Raw genomic sequence first — 23,127 nt, 5'->3', positions numbered from 1 at the left:
AACCAACCAAGGTTACTTGCAAGACAAGATTCCAACAGTTATTCTTCTCTCTGCCTAGATCTATAGAAAAGAGTTCACAAAGTTTAGTCAAAAGCTTTTAAGTTTAGATAATAAGCACACAAAATTTAAGTTTACAAGTAGCATAGCAAATACGTTCTAGGCAAACTTCATATGCAGCCCTTGTTCGTTTATTCATTAATTTCAAGTCTGAAATGCTAACAAATTACCCAAAATACACAAATAAATTGTTTATTTACTATTGATCAGTACTAGTACTGAGCAATTCCTCCAGCAGCTGCAACCTCGGGCTGTTTTTGGAACCTGCAAACCTTGCAGAGAGGCGAAAAGAGAAAAGAAGTATTGTACTTGTCCTCCCCGCCTACCATCGGCATCGGGACTCCGACCTTTACCGGGCTAACGTAACCTGGCCAGTACGTCTTGCCCAAAACTCCCTCCACAAGATCGGATAAATTGGTAAATCTGAACTGTGTCTCCAAGTGAGCGAATGTGTCATCAGCTGGCATTTGGTAGTTATGAACCTTGTTTTCCTTTTCTCCAATAGGCCTAACCCTAATGTCCACTTCCACGAGACCGGCCACGGTAACCCTAACGCAGTTGATGTCATCGGTTCTCTCGATGATTACCTCTCTATCTTCACCGTTAGTCCTCCATTCGGCATCTCCATTATTAGGGATGGCAACAACTTTGTTATCCCACTTTACCATGAGAGCATCAACTTTGTCATCCCACTATGATACTCTCTTTGCTGCGATGACAAGGGTGTGAGAGTCGAACCTCACTGCGAAAGCCTGAACCCATGTGAAATTGCGGGTCCTTCCTGTTGGTGAGTCCCAATGAAGTGTGCGTTGATTTGGAGGTTGGTGTCTGAAACAATGGCAAAGTTTCCGCCCTTGGCGCCTTGGAAGTAGAACATAACACCGTCACCGCCAACAAACCTAGGATCGTAGCACAGAGAGCCATATCCATCACACTTGGGGTTCCTAACCGCACCAAAAGAAAAGAAGATGTAGTTGTTAGTAAAATTCTTTTTGTTAGTTATATATCTAGTTAATTGAAAGAAAAAAAGAAGAGTTATATGACTTAACACTTGCAAGTAGCTTCACACTTGCTGCCGCAGTTAATGAAACAACCCTTGTTCTTCTTCGGCTTTCTCTGAGGGCATTCGGATGGGCACGTAAGGGTCTTGTAGTAGCAAGCCCCCTTTGCTTTGCTGAACCCTCGCTCCTGCCCGGATCCCACCGGTGTCAACACGTCGTAGTTGGAAACATCAGCCTCATCCGCTTTTTTGCCTTTGCCGTTGCCATTCCCATTCCCATTCCCATTGCCGTTTCCATTGCCATTCGCATTCCCGTTCCCTTTCCCGTTTCCATTGCCTTGCCCCATAACCAAGGTGGCTTCCTTCGAAACAATGACGACGAAAACAGCCACCAAAATATGTGACATTGTAATCTTAGGCGCCATTTCTGGCTAACAAATATGTATGCTTCTCTTCTCCTTCTGTTGATTGTATTTTGTGTTGTGTGCTGAAGAATTGATGGGAAAGAAAGGGTACAAGAAGAGATTAGGCCATCTCTAACCGAAGGGTCCAGAGGGCTGAAAATAGCCCTAAAACCGTCTCCAACCAAGGGCTAGGCCAGAGGGCTCGGGAATCTGGGAGGGCCCCACGGAATTTCAAAGGGCCAAAGGGCCAAAGGGCTGGCTTCTTTCGGCCAGCCAGCCAGCCCCGGGCTAGCTATTTTTTTTTTATAGTTTTTCATTGTTGTCGGTTATAACCGACAGCATTAAAGAAGGATTTTAATACTGTCGGTTATAGCCGACAGTAATAGTTATTCAAAGGCAATTTTTTTTTAATTACTATTAGTGTCGGTTATAACCGACACTAATAGTTTGAATTTTTTTTTAATATAACGGCTAGTAGCCGTTGTATTAATTTTTTTTATATGAATTTAAACTTCTTTTTTTCCCTTGTTTTTTTCCTTTTCATATGAATCAAATTTTGTTTCATATTTTTTTTCAATTCTATTTTACAAAATTTGTTTCAATTTTTTTTAAAATTCAATTTTTTTTTCCCATAACTTCTATTTTACAAAATTTGTTTCATATTTTTTTTAAATTCCATTTTTTTCCTATAACTTCTATTTCATCAAATTTGTTTCAATTTTTTTTTAAATTCTATTTTTTTCCTATAACTTCTATTTTACAAAATTTGATTCATATTTTTTTTTTCATATAACTTCTATTTTACAAAATTTGTTTCATATTTTTTTAAATTCCATTTTTTTCCTATAACTTCTATTTCACAAAATTTGTTTCATATTTTTTTTTAATTCTATTTTTTTCCTATAACTTCCTAGGCCATTTATACAACATTAAATTAAATTAAGTAACATGAAACAACATTAAACAATATAAAACAACATTAAATAACATTAACCAACGATCAACATGATGTCAGCTACCAACGGCTAGCTGACGTCATGTTGTCGTCACTTAGCCGTTGGATTTGAATTTAAATTGTAGTTTTTAAATAATAAATTATGTTTGGCCCCATGGCCCTTTGGCCCTCGGTTGGAGACGGTTTTTTGTGAAAGGACTAAAACGAGCCTTCTGGCCCTTTGGCCCTCGGTTGGAGACGAAGGCAAATATGGCCATGTACTGTTCATTAAAATATTAATATCTTAGAGAATCTTGGAGGGCCAGTGGGCTAAAACGAGCCCTCTGGCCTTCCCTCGGTTAGAGATGGCCTTATATAAGGGAGTGGTGAGGAAACCCTAGCTAGCCCTGGAATTCGGCTCCATGCTTGTACTCATTGCTTCTTCATGCAATCAAACAGCCTAGAACCAGCAACTTTGGCTAATATTTTTATGGCTGTTAGATGTCACTTAAGCTTCTTAAGCATTGGGATTGCTTCAAAAAAAATAAATAAATATTTGTGTATTTTGCATAGCACATTAGCATTTCTTTCGGCTTCCTCAAAGCAATTTATATGTCAAAGTTGTACGAAAAGTCTTATTTATTTATTTATTTTGTCATTCTAATAAAAGTTTTCTATCCCAAACACCATTACATTCTTCACCTTAGCAAAGTGTTGCTAATTATATCAATCTTTCTAATCAAATTGCTAACTACATTTTAGTTCACACACACACACACACACACACACACACACACACACACACACATATATATATATATATATATATATATATATATATATATATATATATATCATATTTGGATATGCTTGCATGCATAAACGAGTTCATATAAAAGATGCGATAAGTTTATTTTCATGAGCGAAATAAACTTAAAATATAAACATAACTAAAAAATTTACTGTTGGAACTTTCAAATCCTCAATGTTGTTGAACTTTTTGGTGTATTTTGCTTTAGAGCACTTCCACCGGAGGTGGAATAGGTTGGCACACAGCCAAAAAATTGGCCCGGCACACATCCAATTCACTCCAGTCCACGGGATTGACTGGCACCCAGCCCAAGCTGGTCTCCAGGCCATCCCAAAATTGACAGACCTTGGGACCGGCCAATCTAACACCATGCTGATGCCAGCGTGGTGTCAGACACCTTTTTTTTTTTTATTTTTTTATTCGGGTTAAGGATTCGTGTCTCGTTTCGGAACATGACTTGCTTCTCCGGAATGGGGGTTTTGGGCCGAGGGTTCATGGTGATCGGCGGCGGCGGCTGTGAGTTGGGGTGAAGTTGAGAAAGCCAATTTGCAAAAGGTTCTGAAGAAGGCCAATTTGCAGGATTCGGAGCAAAGGGCGGCGGGGATGGGGGTTTGGGCGCCTTTGAGAAAAACACCAAGGGCATTGGAATGAAGATGCTTAAGAACATGGGCTACAAAGGAGGCGGACTTAGGAAGAACGAGGAGACGGAAGTCAAGCGGTGTGTCAGTGAGGGTGAGAGACGGTGAAGTTGAGAAAGGAATGGAAGGGAAGTGCAGGGGTGGACGGCGGTGGGGATGAGGAAGTGGTGTGGATTTGGAGTGGGATTTGGTGTGGAGATGCAGTGGCGGTGGGAATGGAAGGGAAATGCAGGATTTAGTAGTTCACATTAGCATTTCTTTCGGCATGACTCAAAACATATTGCAATTTGCATGTGAAAGTTGTCATATGAAGTGGTGATGGGTCTCTTTTTTATGAGAAATCGATGGATTAATGTAATTAATAAATATGATATAAATAGATTTATAAAATCATATTAAAGATTGAGAAACTTTTTGAGACGTTTTAGACTGCCATCAAAACACAAATAATATTAGAGCACTTCAGCTCCAATACTGTAAGAACACTTCATCGCCACCGCCGACCACCCCATGAGGGAGGAACTTAATTCTTGCCTCCCATTCTGTGAATTAAAGAAGTATATTATATAACTCAAACAACTATTCTACATGGAGGCTCATAAAAGATGCCATTTTTTAAGCCCTGGAAGTGCTTGTTTTGCAAGGTATATATAATAAAGGTAAATATCAATTTACTAGCCTTAAATTTCGTGGTTTTCAACATTTAGTACATTAAGTTTTTTTCATCCCAGAGTCATTCCTAAAGTGTTAATTTTGGGACAGTCTCATACATCCGTTAGTCTGGCTGTTATGTCTTCTGTTAACTTATGATATGGCACCCATGTGAACAATGAATTGGCGCCACATGTCATTAAGGGTCCACGTGAAAATTAAAAATTAAAAAAAAATATTTAAAGAAAAGTTAAAAATTAAAAAAAATTAAAAAAAAAAACCTTCGTCTCCCCCATAATCCCCACCCTCCCACCAGCTGATTTGCCTTTCTGGACCAACCCATTTTCATCCTCGCCCCTAAAAATGGGCAAGTCAATGTAGTCCCAACGGTCGACGTCCTCCAGAAGCTTGAAAGGAAGGACCTTGTTGCCCACCTCCACGTCGAACTTGTACGCCACCGAATGCCCCACTTGCGCGTCCCTCAAATCGAATCCCGACACCTTTAGATCCTCCACTTGAAACCCTAATCCCTTCACAATCGCCTCCAAAAATCCTGCAAATCAACCAACCAAATCTCAATCAAACAACTAATCAATCAATCAATCAATCACTCAATCTGAATCCAAAAATTCAAATTGTATAGAGAGAAAAAGAGAGGGTGCGTACGGAGATGGCTCTAGGGGTGGCGTAGGGAGAGCGGAGCTCCAGCGCGGAAATTAGAGAGAGAGAGAGGACGGGACCGTGAAATTCAAGTTGTTGGGGTTCCGCAGGCAGACGTCCAGGGTGGCGCCGTGGACGAATTCGTAGATGAGGAATGTATGGTCGGTGGAGATGCACGCGCCAAGAAGCTTGATGATAGAGGTGTGGTGGCTGCGGCAGAGGGTGGAGAGTCAGTTTTTGAGTTCGGCGACGGAGAGCTTGACGCGGAACTTGCGCTGGAAAACGACGGCGTCTTTTTCGGGGAGTTTGCAGCTCCAGGAAGGGGTGAAGGTGGAAAGCTGTTTGAAGGAGGAGGAGGCGGCATAAGTTGGATGGGTGGATTGAGCGGATTGCTAGGTGCGTGGGGTGCAACGATGGGTGAAGACAGGATGGGCGATGTCGACTGACATTTTGGATTTGTACATATGGGTGGAAGCCAAGAAGGGAATGAGGGTCGGGGGTTGAGGAAGAAGACACTTTTTTTTTAATGTCTAATTTTTAATTATTTTTATTTTTAATATCCACGTGGGACCCTTATTGACACATGGCGCCCAGTCATTGTCCACATGGGGGCCACATCATGAGTTAACGGAAGACTTCACAGCTAGACTAACAGATGTATGAGACTATCCCAAAATTAACACTTTAGGTATGACTTTGGGACGAAAAAAAACTTCATGTACTAAATGTTGAAAACCACGAAACTTGAAGATAGTAAACTGATATATACCCATATAATAATTTAGTGGACTTTAACGTAAAGTGATTGTTATTTGTGTTGTGTATGTACTATATTGTAGGCTTGATAGTTTATTGCATGATCCGTTAACTTGGTACGAAACGACATAAAAATAAAATGTTTTACGTCAACTAAGTAACAGATAGGATCGTTATTAAGTCACATGTTAAGATATTGAGTCTGACATGAGTCACGACACAATCTGTTAAGTTAATGGGTATGACACAAAAAAGACATAAACACGACAAATACCACCCGTTTGCTAAGTCTATTCATTATGCTCGGCAATTTATTATACAATCCGTTAACCTGATACAAAACGACACAAAAACAACAAGTTCTTGGCCAATTTGTTATCAAATCGAGTTGTTATCGGATTGAGTTCACGATAAAAATTACAGTGATTTATATTTATATTATTTAAATAAGAGAAATAAACTTAAACTTTTAAAAAGAAAATCCAAACTTTCAACTGTAAGAACTTTTATTTAATTCTCGATTGCTTCAATTCAAATTTTAATGGTGCATGCATTAATTTTGCATAGAGCATTAGCATTTCTTCTTTTTTCAGTTCACATTAGCATTTCTTTCGGCTGCCTTAGTGGGATATATATGTGTGTAACTCAAACAACTATTCTTCCATGGAGGCTCATAAAAGATGCTCTTTGAGCCCTGAAATGCTTGTTTCTAATTTGGTTGACCTTTTTTTGTTTGTTGAGAATTTGGGTGTACTTACTTTTACATAAAGTGATTTTGTACAATTATACTCCATATATTGGTCAATACCTAATGTGAGATGACATGACTAAATTAAGCTCAACTGCGACCTGGTTGACTGATAATATTTCACAGACAAAGAATGAATCAATGATGAATGAAACGTTTTATACAAATATATTCTATTCTAAACATCTAAACAGGAGTGGTATACTCGATCTACTCTAAGGGGGAGGGAAGAAGAATTGAGCTAGGTCACAAAATGAGTCAACTACTAAGTATCGAACTCCATGCAAATATAATACATTCTCGCCATTCATGTGAATTTAACTTGATCTTACTTACAAATGAAAAAGAATTTCCTAGATTGTATCATTGATTGGTGATGATGAATGGAATTAAACCCATGTAAAATTGCGATTGGCTAAATTTATTCTGAACCCTAAACTCATAGATTGACTACATTTGCGATATTTGTTGATTGCTTTGAGTAGTTTGAACTTTGAAGTGCCACTTAATTTTCTTTAAGATGCATTATTCTAGAAAATAGTGATTTACGCGGTCAGGTTTAAGCCCCTAAACTCTAAACTCATCTAATTTTCTTTAAGATGCATTATATTAATTAGTTTACTTAATTAATAATGTTTTTCTCCTACCGTTGAGATTCTTAAAATAAAATGGCGTAACATGTTATATAATGTTTTGTGAGGCTTGTAATTTTAAGAGAAAATAAGAGCACTAGTCTTAAACTTTAATTTAATTAGAGTATTTGATATGACTAATTCGACTATAATAAAATAATTAAAAACTACCATGCAAATATGATTCCGTAGATTTTCAGAACAAAAACTGCAATGCATATATGGTCTAAAGTCAAGTTGATGTATCTTAAATATCAAAAATTTAATAAAGGGCCTTCCAACTGTAATGTAATGACATCAATTTGTAATTTTTGTTCGGTTTTAGGTGCACTAATGTACCACAAACTTGATTGATCTATTTATAATAAGTATAAATATTTATTATATATTTGTTAACATTGTCACATTTTATTGATATCATTATTAGTTACAGTCTATTAATATATTGTAACAATATTCATGATAAATTGTTAAAACTATAAATCATTTTATTGGTAGCCGATGTGTTTTGTCCACCCCTAAATATATTTAAATAAAAAATTATAATCATTCAGTACTGAGCAATTCCTCCAGCAGCTGCAAGCTCAGGCTGTTTCTGGAACCTGCAAACCTTGCAGAGAGGAGAAAACAGGGATGAAGTTTTGTACTTGTCCTCCCCACCAACCATCGGCATCGGGACTCCGATTTTGACCGGGCTAACGTAACCTGGGCGGTAAGTCTTGCCCAAAACTCCCTCCACAAGATCGGATAAATTGGTAAATCTGAACTGTGTCTCCAAGTGAGCAAATGTGTCATCAGCTGGTACTTGGTAGTTATGGACCTTGTTTTCCTCTTCTCCAATAGGTCTAACCCTAATGTCCATTTCCACGAGACCGGCCACTGTAACCCTAACGTAGTTGGTTTCATCAGTTCTTTCGACAATTACCTCTCTATCTTCACCGTTAGTCCTCCATTCGGCGTCTCCATCAGTGGGGATGGTCACAACTTTGTCATCCCACTTTACCATGAGAGCATCAACTTTGTCATCCCACTTTGATACCCTCTTTGCTGCGATGACAAGGGTGTGAGAGTCAAACATCACTGCGAAAGCCTGAACCCATGTGAAATCGCGGGTCCTTCCTGTTGGTCGAGTCCCGATGAAGTGTGCGTTGATTTGGAGGTTGGTGTCTGAAACAATGGCAAAGTTTCCGCCCTTGGCTCCATGGAAGTAGAACATCACACCGTCACCGCCAACAAACCTGGGATCGTAGCACAGAGAGCCATATCCATCACACTTGGCTTTCCTAACTGCACGAAAGAAAAGAAGATCTAGTTATTAGTAAAAGTTTCAACAATTTGATCAACTTATTAAGTTCTTTTTGTTAGTTATCTAGTTAATTGAAAGAATAAAAAAAGGGTGAAATGATTTACACTTGCAAGTAGCTTCACACTTGCTACCGCAGTTAATGAAACAACCCTTGTTCTTCTTGTTCTTCTTCGGCTTTCTCTGAGGGCATTCAGATGGGCACGTAAGAGTCTTGTAATAGCAAGCCCCCTTTGCTTTACAGAACCCTCGCTCCTGCCCGGATCCCACTGGTGTCAACACGTCATAATTGGAAACAGCAGCCTCATCGGCTTTATTACCATTGCCGTTTCCATTCCCATTGCCGTTGCCATTGCCATTGCCATTTCCATTGCCATTTCCATTGCCATTGCCATTTCCATTGCTATTGCCATTACCATTGCCGTTGCCGTTCCCATTTCCGCTCCCGTTCCCATTGCCGTTTCCGTTCCCATTGCCATTTCCGCTGCCGTTGCCATTTCCGTCGCCGTTGCCATTTCCATTGCCATTGCTATTGCCATTACCATTGCCGTTGCCGTTCCCATTTCCGCTCCCGTTCCCGTTCCCGTTCCCCTTGCCTTGCCCCATAACGAAGGCGGCTTCCATCGAAACAAGGATGACGAAAAGAGCCACCAAAATATGCGACATTGTAATCCTAGCCATTTTTGGCACCGTAATTTATATATGTTTCTCTTCTCCTTCGGTTGAATTTTACTTTGTGTTATGAGCTGAAGGATTGATGAGAAAGAATGGGAACAACAAGAGATTATATAAGGGAGTGATGAGGGAACCCTAGTCTTGAGATTCGGCTTATTGCTTCTGCATGTATTCAAAATTTTCCAATAATAAAAAATATATATAAAAAATAAAAATAAATAAATAAATAAATAACCCTTTTGATAGACTTAAGCATTGTGATTGCTTCAAATATTTGATGGGGGGATTGACTAGATATTTCTTTAACTTTGTCAAACGATTTTTGGCAATATTTTGTGTATTTTGCATAGCTGCACATTGCAATTTTGCAATTACAATTATTCTTCACCTTGGCAAGCAACGCTAGTTTTATCAAACTTACTAATGATTGCTAACCACACTTTATTGTTCATGTAGCATATATATTTGGTTCCATTTTGCATGCATAAACGAGTTCATATGAAAATACAAGAAGTTTATCTAGATCAGGGAAATAAACTTGATGTGCATAAAAGTAAAAAATTATCTCGATTGTTTCAAAATTTATGGGTGTCTTTGCATAGAACATTAACTTAGTTTATCTAGGGAGACCAAATTTCAAAATTAAATTTTGTAAACCAAATGATGTAGATGTTGATGATTAGATTATTAGTTAAGTGTTGATTAACGTATTTATTTCCTATTAGTGACATATTATTTGGTTTAAAAATTGGTCTCTCTAGCATTATCCTTTTTTATATAGGGGACATGAAATTGCATGACTCCAGAGAAAGTATTGCAATTTCATGTAAAAGTTGTCATATAAAGTTTCATTTTTTGTTACATGTTTGGATCGACTTACATAAATGAGTTCTTAGAAAAAAATATATAAAAAAATAGGCTCATTTTTATAAGAGATCAATCAATGTGATTAATAAATGTGGTAAAACTAAATTTATAAAAGCATGTTAACGATAAAAAAAGAAAAATTAACGATAAAAAAATATAGACGTTTTAGATTGGTATGAAAACACAAATATTAAAACACTTCAGCTCCATTACTGTTAGAACACTTTACCGCCACCGCCGGCTACCCCATGTTCGGAGAGCTTGATTATTGCCTCCCCTTCCAAGAAATAAATAAAGAAAAATATATAGTACTCTTCAAGCAACTATTCTAATGGAGACTCATAAAATATGCTTTGAGCCCTAGATCGAAATGCTTGTTTTGCAAGGTATATTGACTTGGTAACGTAAAGTGATTTCGTACAACTATATTCTGCCCTAAGGCAATCTATACCTAATGTAAGACCACAAAAATCCGGTTGGGTTGCCATTTATTTAATATTGAATTAGTGATTTTGTAAACTATATGAAATTTAATTGGTGTTTATATGTATGAAAAATGTTCTTTTGTTAGACTATGGATCGACATAAAAAATTTATTTGCATTATATTATGATATGCTAGGAGAATGGTTCTCTTGGTAGCTAACATGAAATCCTTGCTGTTAGAGATTTCAATAATAATAATAATAATTATTATTATTAATATATATATATATATATTAATATATAATATTTATGAATATATAAATATATAAATATATATGACCTAGTGCTGCTGCCATCCGCAGCATGCATGCGGCAACATGTATTGAAAGGTTGGATTTAATTCAACCTTGTACCTTTTGGTTGAATTACAACTTTTGGTTAAAAGATATGATGTTTATTCAAATTGTATGAGTAGAATTAAATGATATAATTAGTCAATATTTATTTTCTGAAAATTCTAAATAGAACACATGTCTTTTGGGTCAACACTATTAAGAAGAGTTGTGTGTCTTCAACTAAAATGAAATGGCTCGATGAACGGGTACTTTGATGTCTATAAATACATGTTGTGGTATAATGTTTCAGATACAAATCATTCAGAAATTTGTTGTCTACATAATTTCTTTGCTCTCTTTTCTCTCTTCATCACATTCATACAATTTCTTTCTAGTTATTTCTAAGGGAATATAATTCGGTTTTGCTAATCGAATATTCCATACTTTGTTGTATCCTGGAAGTGATTTGCCAAGAACCCTTTAGCAAACTCATTCGAGTGGGGGCAAATAACACTTTAAGGAAACGATTCAAGTCGTACCTCAAAGTCATTATTCGGATTATTCTCCATATTTCTATATTTAATCTAACACTTGCATTGTCCAACGGTTAATTTAAATTGTTGGACAAGTTGATTCTTGTTTGATGATCCAGAAGAATTTTTGAATAATCATTAATGATAAATATTGTCATTGGTCTTCAGCATGCAAAGTTGATGGCTGAAGTACGTAAGGATTTTCTATGCCATTTTAGTCTTTTATTTTTTGGAAGCCACGCTTGTATATGTACTTGAGTTCTTTTATGAGTTAAGCAAGCAATTCACAGTTGTATTTGAAAACAAAAGCAATTCAAACAATTAGCTTCATTCTTTTGTTTCTTCATCTTTACAATCTTCCTCTCATTTTTATTCCTAAATATTAGGAATTAATCGTTCCACTAGAAGTTTTTTACTCACTCAAGTTAATTTGTTGTACGAATATACAGTTAGACAATATAAGCATTTGAACACCAGCTATTGAGGAGCTCTACAGTTTGTTAAACTGACCAAAGAGATCAATTTTGATTTATTTCAATGACTTCAAAAGTTTTTACTGGGTCTCTAAATTTGGGCATGTACTTAACAGAATATAGGAGAATGAATGAATCAGATAACTTAAAAATTGGGGAAGTAAAGAAAGGGATTTAGATCCCCTCTTATTGTACTAATTCATGAATTTTAGGTATATGAATTCCAAAGGTACAACTCATACCTTTTCAATTTTATGTATTAATAAACACATTACAAAGCTAACAAATAAAACGATTTCTTTTGGCCAGAAATGCCACTTGACGGGCTTAGAGTTTGGAGCACTGCAGCTCTAGTACTGTTAAGAACCAATGTGGTTCAAATTCGTTTTTGACGAGAATTGAACTTAAGACATCTCACTTAAGTGAAGATGAATATTATTAGACCGTTATACTAAATGGTTGCAGCTTTAATATTGTTAAGAACACTTTAGCGCCATGGCTACTCCACGTGCGAAGAGCTTGATTCTTTGCCACGGATGGATCCCTTTCTCCTAATCCACTAAGTTCGGAGATCCGGACCATTGAAATTTGATCCAACGACTACAAACAGGGGCCCACTTTAAAAGTTATAATAACTTTAACCGTTGGATCAAATTTCAATGTCCTGGATCATCGAATTTAATGGATTAGGAGGAAGGGATCTGGAAATGATCCCTTTCCCTTTGTCACCCCTTCCATGAATAAAAGAAATAATTAATTAAATATATTAGTCCTGGTCAAACAAGTATTCTCCCATGGAGATGGAGGCTCATGGAAGATGCTCTTTAAGCCCTAGAAATGCTGTTTTTTAAAGGCATACTAATATGGTCGACTTTGACGTAAAGTGATTTTGTACAACTATAATACATTGGTCAACTATAACCTGGTTGACATTGATTCAATATTGAATTAGAATAACAAGACATTTCTTCTCTCAAGGTAAAGAAAATTTTAATATCAACAATAGAGAACTTTCTGTAAAGAAACAATATATTTTGATAGATTTTTTGGTCAAACTAAATTACTTCGTTAAATAAAAAGACTAGTATAAAATAAAAATAGCTTAAAAGACACTCCAAAACAACTCAAATACAAGGCCAGATACAAAAAAAAAAAAAAATACAATAGATAGGCTCAAAATGAGTCAGCCCATAACAACAAAAAGCATTGGAGGAAGACAACAACCTTCACCAAGTCAATCGCGCCGCCATGCAATGGCACCACTGCCAGGAGGACGAACCAACAAAACAGTTGAATGAATGGAAGATAGGGGTAGCGGATGATGATAGGAGACTTGCGACATAAGACGACACTTGAGTAAAAAAGGGGCATAAAATTCAGATTTGAGACGAGCTCTTGAGTATATTGATTGAGACGAGCTCAGACAAGAACACCAAATGAAGAACCAAAGCTAAATGAGGAAGATAGATATAGATTGTAAAGATGAAGGGCTAGATAAATGAGAGAATCCTCGTCGCATCCTCTTTGTGAGGATCTTAGGGATCCTGCAATCACATTCGTTCATCGTACATCATACAGTTAGTTTTTGTAATATACTGTTTATATTCAATTTTAAATAAAAAAATTTATAATGATTTATGATTGCATGATGTACAGTGAACGGATGTGATTAGAGAATTCTCAGGATCCTCGTCGGAGATCCTCACAAAGAAGATCCGACGAGGATCCTCTCGGTAGATAAATGGCTACTAGTTCTAGGTAACCCACTTGTACAAGCATACTCTCAATTGTAGATGTGTCAATCCTGCCTTCCCCCACGAGAATAGAAAAAAATCTTAAAGATTGAATTAATTAAGTGATGAATTGTTTAGGTGGACTTCTTCTTTAACCCACTGCTTTTTATCAGAAACTCCACCTCTCTTTAATCCAACTTATAATAATAATATCGCTTGTAATTAAAAAAAAAATTTAAACCTTTTCAAAGCAAATCAAGGGACATAAAAAACTGAAGTGAATAGTGCAGGGGCCAAGGGGACAAAAGCAAAGTGTGAAGCCCGACCGACCCGACTAACAACAAGCTCTTCCTTTTGCCTCTCGCTTCTGTAATCACTGTTTCAATCGGTAACTTGCTCATCTTCTTCTTCTTCTTCTTCTTGCTATAATTTCTACAAGGTGTCTATTGGAATTTATTTTGAAAATAATATTTCATTTAGGGGTTTAATTTAGGGGTTTTAAGTTGGGGAATTTTATTGTGGATTTAAATTAGGGTTTGTAATTTATAATTTTATTGGGTTACTTGTGTTTGCAGAGCTATTCTATGTACTGATACTTTTAATTGGTTGAAATATGCTAAAATTGGGAATGCCCACTTTTACAGAGGTTACAATTTGGGGTTTTTTACCGTCCCAAATTGTGATTGTGGTTGATTTTTGCGAAGTACTAAACCTGTTCCATGTTCTTAGTAAATCGTCTCTGTGTTTATCGAAAACGGAATTGAAATGAAATGCAGTGCAAATTTGACACACCTTGGAAACAATAAGAAGATAAATAGAATAAGAAGAGGAATTCAAATTGAATTTCATGCCCCAATTTTATTGCTGTAGTGTTGCTTCCCAATACCAGTCCAGATGAAACCGTAAACCTCAAGCAACTAGCCCGTCTATGTTCATCCATTTTACGTCCAATTTGTATCCAAAACACCAAAACTAGGCATTTGTGTCCTCGAGCCAAGTTGTCCCTGTGTATAAGCAGTCCATCTCGGAGAAACGAAGTGAATTATGCGGCCACCGTGTGATATAGATTGCAATGAGTATCATGATTCAGTCAAACAAAATACCAGATGCTCAAAACAAGTATTTTAGTTGTATGTGTATTTTAGTTGAAGATGTGAAGAAGGAATATTAGGAGTGTCTTGATAGGTTGTAATGTTACTGAATGATTATGATGAACATTCTTTTCTTTTTGGTCAGTGCGGGTTCAATATGGCTGTTTTGTTTCACGTTTCGTTCAGGTTCTTAATATGGATGCGGATGCTGCAAAAACCGCACGCGAATCTCTTGACCTAGCATTTCAGATGTCCAACATTCTAGACACAGGGCTGGACCGTCACACCCTCTCCATCCTCATTGCATTATGTGATTTGGGTCTCAACCCTGAGGCATTGGCTGCCGTTGTTAAGGAACTGCGAAGAGAACCCGTTCCACTTCCGCCATCAGATGCTGCCGGTCCTGTACTATGAACTGGTTTTTGTATTCTTGATTTCTCTGGAACATAAACAATTGCGTACTTGTAGTATATATTCAAAGTGAATCCCATTTTCTAAGTTCGGGGGTTGTGATTACCTTCCTTTAGTTGCCTTCATCTTCTTCTTTTCTCAACCCTAATTTACTTGGTACAACATCAACAGCTCTCTCCATCTCCAAAGGCCTAAACTTTCCCTCACTCTCTCACAGGTTACTGAGTATGTGATTAAATTAGTCTTGTTTTTCCTTTTTCTTTTTTTCAAAAGGGGGACAACTGGTGGCAAGCCACAATTATCTACCCCTTCTAGGACCAGAGAGGCTATGGGGAATTTCACCCTGCTTATAGCCACAGTCAAACAGACTCACCAACTCGGAGCATCAAACCCGGAACCTCCCACATTTTCTTTGTTCCGTCTCTTTTGTGTTCGTCATAACCTTAGTTCATTGAGCAGGAAAATTGCCAGAGTTGCATTAAAATGGCGCTTTCGAACTTCTGTCGATCTCAAAACTACGGTAGCTAATATGTTTTATGCTTTTACTCCATCGATTTCCTAGTTTGTTAATTGGCATTTTGTGTTATCGTGGAGGAGAGAAATTGGCATCAAACTAGTCATTCACGATGTTTGAACCTAAGACCCTGACGTACAAGTAAAAGATAAGTGTCTCCAGACCATAGTACTAAGTGACAAAGGTTCATATTCTCCATCATCATCTGGCTTATTACAAGAAATAAATGAAGGAGAGGTGAAACCAACCAGCAGTGCTCTAAAGAGAAACCAACTAATAATCCCAACTGCATCTGGCCACGTAGAAAATCCTTGAAAAGAATCCTCTTTAACATTCATCACGTCATACTGCGGATACCTTAGGGTTTGGACAATTGGATCGGAGAAGTCCTCTAACCCATGTACAATCAGTCGTCCGTTGTTGTAGACATCCCACTTAGTGACTTTGACTTGGTTAAGAGAAGCGCATCCTCTAGTGCCGGCAGGCAGGAAGTGATAACGAGAGGATGGTTGGGCAGAAGAGTGTCAACCTTGGAACCGTGAAGCGAATACGCCTCCATGGCATCTTTGTCCATCTTGAATGGCACAATATGGTACTCGAGGAGTGTCAACGGAGGCTGGGGATAGTTGGGGTTAAAGAAAACTTGGTCTTGAGGGCAAAAGAGGGGGTACAAAAAGTTTTGTGCAAATCCCATGCAGCGCTTAGAAGGTGAACTTAATTTATTTCCACTGCGTTTGGCTGGGCTAGTAGGGATTGAACAACGGATACCACGGTTTGCAGTTGAAATGAAGCCTCAGATTTCACTTATTTTCAAGAATGCTGAAGATAGTTGATGCCTGAGAGACCAAATGAGTAGGCTACTGTCCACACTTTCTCCTCTTTCAATATTTGGTGCACATAGAAAAATGTATAAGCAAACATGGAAATCGTGTAATCTCCTTTTAATCGCATTTGACATCGCTTGGTCGATTACAGACTCTTCCCTTCGTGAGGGAATTTGGATACATCTTTTGATCAGATGTGGCTATTATTTCCTCCATTGCTTCTCCATCAGATTAAAAGCTAATTAAACAGAAATTAAACCAAGCCATGAATGCAGTATTGCATTTCATCTGATCATATCAGTCCAACTACTCTGCTTCTCCAGCAGATATCACAATCTTAAAAGAGTAACATAAAAGTTGCTCTGTCACTTGATAGATTAAATAAATAACACATATCATACATCACTAGGCGGTGCATGAACGAATGGCTACCTGAACTGGACTCATCAGTGGAAGAACTTGCTCCAATGCAGCATTCAAGGGAAGGAACCACCGAAAGTTGTCAAAAGTGCAACAGTTTCAAACTGCATTGTGCTGGTCATAAGGATCTGTTTCGGCTATCAAAAATACAAATGAACTTCACACTGCTCTTTCTATCAATGCCAACAAAACAGGATCTGTTTCAACTATCAATTTTGTAGTCCATGCATCTGCAGAAAAACCCCTTTCCACCATTTCTTTAATCAGTCTCATCGCCCATGATGTCTCACTGTTTTTGATAAACCCGCGAATAACTGTGTTGTACATGCAACCATCTGGAGAACAACCTTTCTCTTTCATTTCCCTAAGCAAGTTTTCTGCTTCACTGGTTAGCCCCACATTACAAAATCCACGAATCATTATAGTATATGTCCTGGCATTATGTTGAAATCCTTTTGATGATAAATTGCGAAAGACTTCCCATGCATACTCAACTTTTCCATCTTTGCACAAACCTTCAATAAGAATACAGTACGTTATGATATCAAAGTTCAACTTCTTTCCCTCCATCTCACTTAGCAATTGCACTGCTTTGGGAAATTGTTGGTTTTCAAACAGGCCATCGAGTAAAATATTATAAGTTCGAACATTTGGAAGTTGGCCACAAGCTTGCATTTGAGAGAACAAAGTCTCTGCATCTTGTGTTCTCCCCATCTTGCAAAACCCATCCATAAGAGTGTTATAAGTAATTGTATTTGGAACCACTCCCCTACGAGACATTTCCAAAAAAAGCATTCGGGCATCATCAATCATTTTATGCTTACAATAACCATTTATCAATATGTTATAGCTACGAACATCAATCATGGATCCTTTGCTAAGCATTAGTTCAAAAACTTTTTTCGCCTGACCCATTTCTCCGAGCAAACAGTAACCGTCCATAAGTGTACGGTAAGTAACTGTATCAGGTTCAATATCTCTTTGAATCATCATTTCGACCACGCTCCTTGCTTTTTGGATCATTCCCTCTTTACAAACTGTATCAATCAAAACATTGAAGGTGCGCACATTTGGAAAGATACCTTTACTCACCATTTCATTCAACAATCTTATAGATTCTTTCCACTCCCCTAATTTGCAAACTCCATGAATCAAACAGTTATAAGTAATGACATCTGGGGCAATTCCTTTACTTGTCATTTCGGAGAAGAGGTTCAATGCATCAACAATTAAAGTATCCTTGCAAAGACTGTCAATGATAGTGTTATAAATAACAACGTCAGGCTTGCAACCCCCTTCTTCCATCTTATTAAGCAATTGGATAGCTCCAATGTTGTTACCTTTCATGCAAAGTCCCTTTACTAGTATGCCAAAAGTAACCACAGTGGGCTTCCAGTTACCATGCTCCATCATTTTATTCAGAATCCCGACAGCATCAGCCTCTCTATCCTCAAGAAGAAAGCCATCGATTACAGTGTTTAAGGTCCTGACATCGGGTTCAAAACCCAATTTGAAGAATTTTCCCAAGACAGACAAACCAAACCCCATTTGGTTGAGATGACAATAGCAATTGATGATAATGGTTAGAGTATAACCATTGGGACGAATTCCTGACACACTCATTTGGTTATTCAACAAGATGACTGTGGAATAATGTTTCAATCTCACAACGTGACCCAATATTTGATTGAAGCGGACAACGGAAGGCAGAGGACGCCTTTGAAGCATTTCGTCGAACACATTGAGGGCATCCTCAAGATTGGTGACTTTCACACACTGGGGTGGTTGGGTGTTTCTAGATTCGGTTGAGTTAGAAGCTCGAGAGTGAAACAAACCCAAGTAACTGTTTACAAAACCAACACCAGAGGAGTGAAGAGAAGGCGACATACCTATGGCTCTAAGTCTGCGGCTGCCATAACAAGCAGCAGTTGTTGCCCACCACATCATCTTCTTCAGCAGCGCTGCGTATCGCAGAGTCCCAACCAACGTTCACCGATCGATCGATAAGACTCAAGTGCTTGCACGCGGGTACACTTCACTCCAACAGGTCTTTATTGTGTGGCTCCCGGCTACACTTTACTCCGACAGGTCTTTATTGTGTGGCCTGGAATTTTTCTCGTTGTACGGTTATTTTTTTAAATCCAGCGACTCAAATTTAATTTTTTTTTTTTATAAAAGCGGGATACAACGGCTCAAATCCAACGATCAAATAATATTATTAATTGATTCAAAAAGATTCAATACCAAAACTCCTCCAAAGGCTCATTGGGATAGAGGTAGACAAAAGAGAGATTTTCGTTCGTTGTGGATCACCCGAACAAATGCAATAATTCATGAGAATAAAGTATACTTCAGTTATAGTAAATTTATGCACAATGTGTACAAGAGACAATTACTTCTTAATCGTAAAATACTTGCACAAATAGCTATATTAAATAAGAGTTGTCTTTATATGTTTTCCAATGATATCATAAAATAAAGAGATTGGGAGGAACCCGTTGGAATAGTTTAAATGGAGTTCCCTGGAGAATAAACTTTGGTAAGGTAGAGTAGAAATTAGTATGATAGAATATGATAAAGTCATCAAAATGATGAAAGACGTTAAATAAAAAATAGTTATTCTTTTTCTTCCATTTTTTTTTCTTACGACAGGACATTTCGATTTTACGATTTTTTGAACAAAAAAAAAAGGCTAAAAACCAGCAACATGTCAAGATCCAAATTCGAATTGGTCCCTGGCCTTGGTCAGAGACCATTGTGTTCGCACCTGCAATCCAACAAAGAGGCGAAGTGGTGGTATCTTTTTGTCCATTACGAACTAAATACCCATCCAACTAAAAATATATCAACACTTTTTTTTTCTTCTGAATTTGAATTTTGTTTACACCAAAACAATCGTAAAAATAAAACAAGATAAATTATAAAATAAAAAACTAATTCCAAAATTATTAGCAAAAGAAAAATCAAAGAAATACAAAAGTTTAACAAATTATAAATTTGGGAGTGGGAATTATAAGTCCCTTACCATTGGGGGGAAAAATGACTAAACTCTACAAATGAATAGCTGAAAATACGTATAGATGGATGCAAAGTCCCTTTACTTGGGTGCTGAAAGTAATCGCAACCGGTTTGCAATTACCACTCTCCAACATTTTATTGAAAAGTAGCATATTATAGTGTTGAAGGTCGTGGCATCTAGTTCAAAACCCAATTTGAAGAATTTTTCCAAAACAGGCAAACCAAACCCCATTTGGTACAAATGGCAACAACAATTAATGATGGTGTTTAGAACATAAACATTTGGTTATTCAAAGAGATGACTGCAGAATAATGTTTCAATCTCGCAACTTGACCCAATATTTGATTGAAGTGGACAACGGAAGGCATAGGGCGCGTTTGAAGCATTTCGTCGAACACATTGAGAACATCCTCAAGATTAGTGCCTTTCGATGGCAAGACAGCCTTGGTGCTGGAAGTTTTTGGGGTTTAGCTTATGTTAAATTGATATTTAACTACTTGCTGCACGAGAGAAAGGTAATATCCTCAACATTTATTTGAAGGATTAAAAGGAAACTTCTTTTCAACTGTATTATTGTATATACACCATCTGAAATGCAGAACGGATTATCTGCCTTAAAACTATACAATTCACCATAAAGAATACAGATATCGTACATCAACATCCGTCAACGGAAAAACACTCTAAAAAGTAAGGAATTTAACAAAATGCACGGTAGAAAACCTTAACATTTATCAATTTGCCACTTTTGAAATATTACCAAATACAAAATATTAAAACTAAATTAAACAGAAATTAAACCAAGCCATGAATGCAGTGTTGCACTTCATCTCATCATATCAGTCCAAATACTCGGCTCCTCCAACAGATATCACAATCTTAAAGAGTAACATAAAAGTTGCTCTGTCACTTGATGGATTAAATTAATAACACATATCTTACATCTCCAGGCGGAGCGTGAACGAATGGCTACCTGAACTGGACTCGTCAGTGGGAGAACTCCCTCCAACCCAGCATTTGAGGGAAGGAAGCACCCAAAGTTGTCAAAAGTGCAACAGTTTCAAACTGCATTGTGATGGTCATAAGGATCTGTTTCAGCTATCAAATATACAAATGAACTTCACAGGGCCCTTTCTATCAATGGCAACAAAGCAATGCATCTGCAGAAAGACCCCCCTCCACCATTTCTTGAATAAGTCTCATCGCCCTTGATGTCTCACTGTTTTTGATAAACCCGCGAATAATTGTGTTGTATGTGCAACCATTTGGAGAACAACCTTTCGCTTTCATTTCCCTAAGCAAGTTTTCTGCTTCACTTGTTAGCCCCACGTTACAAAATCCACTAATCATTATAGTATATGTCCTGGCATTATGTTGAAATCCTTTTGATGATAAACTGCGAAAGACTTCCCATGCATACTCAACTTTTCCATCTTTGCACAAACCCTTAATAAGAATACTATAAGTTACGACATCAAGATTCAACTTCTTTCCCTCCATCTCGCTTAACAATTCCACTGACTTGGGAAGTTGTTGGTTTGCACACAGGCCATCCAGTAAAATAGAATAGGTTTGAACATCTGGAAGTTGGCCACAAGCTTGCATTTGAGAGAACAAAGTCTGTGCATCTTGTATTCTACCCATCTTGCAAAACCCATCCATAAGAGTGTTATAAGTAACTGTATCTGGAAACACTCCCCTATGAGACATTTCCAAAAAAAGCATTAGGGTATCATCAATAATTTTATGCTTACAATAACCATTTATCAGTATGTTATAGCTACGAACATCAATCACGAAGCCTTTGCTAAGCAACAGTTCAAAAACTTTTTTCGCCTGACCCATTTCTCCAAGCAAACAGTAGCCATCCATAAGTGTATGGTAACTGTATCAGGTTTAATATCTCCTTGAATCATCATGTCAACCACGCTCCTTGATTTTGGATCATTCCCTCTTTACAAACTGTATCAATCACGACATTAAAGGTGCGCACATTTGGACAGATACCTTTACTCACCATTTCATTCAACAATCTTATACATTCTTTCCACTCCCCTAATTTGCAAACTCCATGAATCAAACAGTTATAAGTAATGACATTTGGGGCAATTCCTTTACTTGTCATTTTGGAGAAGAGGTTCAATGCATCAATAATTAAAGTATCCTTGCAAAGACTATCAATGATTGTGCTATAAATAAGTTAACTACGTTAGGCTTGCAATCTCCTTCTTCCATCTTATTAAGCAATTGGATAGCTCCAATGTTGTTACCTTTCATGCAAAGTCCCTTTACTAGTATGGCAAAAGTAACCGCATTAGGCTTCCAGTTAACACTCTCCATCATTTTATTCAGAATCCCGACAGCATCAGCCTCTCTATCCTCGAGAAGAAAGCCGTTGATTAAAGTGTTGAAGGTCGTGACATCAGGTTCAAAACTTAATTTGAAGAATTTTCCCAAGAATGAAAAACCAAACCCCATTTGGTTGAGATGACCGTAGCAATTGATGATAATGTTCAGAGTATAAACATCAGGACGAATTCCTGACACACCCATTTGGTTATTCAACGAGATAACTGTGGAATAAAATGTTTCAATCTCGCAACTTGACCCAATATTTGATTGAAGCGGACAACGGAAGGCAGAGGACGCATTTGAAGCATTTCGTCGAACACATTGAGGGCATCCTCAAGATTAGAATGAAGCAAACCCAGGGAATTGTTTACGAAAATAACAACAGAGGAGTCAAGAGAAGGCGGCATACCTCTGGCTCTGAGTCTGCGGCTGCCATAACAAGCAGCAGTTGTTGCCCACCGCATCATCTTCTTCAGTAACTTAACTATGCGAGTCGCAGAGGCTCAACCAACGTTCACTGATTGATCGACAAGACTCGAGTGCGTCCGTCCGTCCGTGTACATTTATCGAATTCCACCTAAACTTCACTTTATGTTGTTGAGTTTCGAGAAAGATTTTCCTTTTTCTTCCACCGAAAAAGAACACAAACAATTCCTTTCTAAATAGTTGCCACCTGATATTGTTTGACATGTTCCCGGTGAAGTGTTATTCAATCTCGGTAAAGTCCAATCTAATGGCCCCAGATCGGACAAATTTTTTATTGTGTCCGGAACACGAGGAGGGTACATTATGTGTTATGAGAAATTTTATTTTTTAAGTTATTAATATTTTAACACACATACCTCATCATTTATATAATGA

General features: G+C 37.5%; 4 protein-coding genes and 1 pseudogene across 4 annotated transcripts; 1 reads left to right on the top strand and 4 right to left on the bottom strand.

The window, feature by feature from the left end:
* Positions 1-125: 125 nt before the first annotated feature.
* LOC103427212 (uncharacterized) lies at positions 126-1,482 on the bottom strand (annotated as a pseudogene).
* A 6,186-nt stretch (positions 1,483-7,668) lies between these two features.
* Positions 7,669-9,352, bottom strand: LOC103422765 (uncharacterized). The gene is made up of 2 exons (XM_008360830.4): positions 8,702-9,352; positions 7,669-8,578 (listed from the first exon to the last, which is right to left on the bottom strand). The coding sequence occupies exons 1-2, from the start codon at positions 9,273-9,275 to the stop codon at positions 7,842-7,844; spliced, it is 1,311 nt and encodes a 436-aa protein (XP_008359052.3). The 5' UTR covers positions 9,276-9,352; the 3' UTR covers positions 7,669-7,841.
* A 4,531-nt stretch (positions 9,353-13,883) lies between these two features.
* Positions 13,884-15,224, top strand: LOC103427187 (mitotic-spindle organizing protein 1B-like). The gene is made up of 2 exons (XM_029099803.2): positions 13,884-14,023; positions 14,913-15,224. The coding sequence occupies exon 2, from the start codon at positions 14,922-14,924 to the stop codon at positions 15,138-15,140; it is 219 nt and encodes a 72-aa protein (XP_028955636.2). The 5' UTR covers positions 13,884-14,023; positions 14,913-14,921; the 3' UTR covers positions 15,141-15,224.
* Positions 15,225-17,054: 1,830 nt separating this feature from the next.
* LOC114824162 (putative pentatricopeptide repeat-containing protein At1g12700, mitochondrial) lies at positions 17,055-18,782 on the bottom strand. Its single transcript, XM_070819537.1, has one exon. It carries the CDS (start codon positions 18,780-18,782, stop codon positions 17,055-17,057), a length of 1,728 nt encoding a protein of 575 aa, XP_070675638.1.
* A 2,269-nt stretch (positions 18,783-21,051) lies between these two features.
* On the bottom strand, positions 21,052-21,786 carry LOC139194643 (pentatricopeptide repeat-containing protein At1g12620-like). Its single transcript, XM_070819536.1, has one exon. It carries the CDS (start codon positions 21,784-21,786, stop codon positions 21,052-21,054), a length of 735 nt encoding a protein of 244 aa, XP_070675637.1.
* Between the last annotated feature and the right edge of the window lie 1,341 nt (positions 21,787-23,127).

The sequence above is a fragment of the Malus domestica genome, chromosome 03 (assembly GCF_042453785.1).
Source record: "Malus domestica chromosome 03, GDT2T_hap1".
NCBI classification, from domain to species: Eukaryota; Viridiplantae; Streptophyta; class Magnoliopsida; order Rosales; family Rosaceae; genus Malus; species Malus domestica.
The sequence above is the reverse complement of the archived record's forward strand: the minus strand, read 5'-3'. Positions and strand labels throughout refer to the sequence as shown.

Excerpts from the sequence above, each read along its gene's own strand:
- LOC103427187 (XM_029099803.2), top strand. The coding sequence starts at position 14,922 with ATGGATGCGGATGCTGCAAAAACCGCACGCGAATCTCTTGACCTAGCA.
- LOC103422765 (XM_008360830.4), bottom strand. The coding sequence starts at position 9,275 with ATGGCTAGGATTACAATGTCGCATATTTTGGTGGCTCTTTTCGTCATC. Across the intron at positions 8,579-8,701 it reads GTGTGAAGCTACTTGCAAGT|TTAGGAAAGCCAAGTGTGAT; the intron begins GTAAATCATTTC and ends TCTTTCGTGCAG.
- LOC114824162 (XM_070819537.1), bottom strand. The coding sequence starts at position 18,782 with ATGTCGCCTTCTCTTCACTCCTCTGGTGTTGGTTTTGTAAACAGTTAC.
- LOC139194643 (XM_070819536.1), bottom strand. The coding sequence starts at position 21,786 with ATGGATGGCTACTGTTTGCTTGGAGAAATGGGTCAGGCGAAAAAAGTT.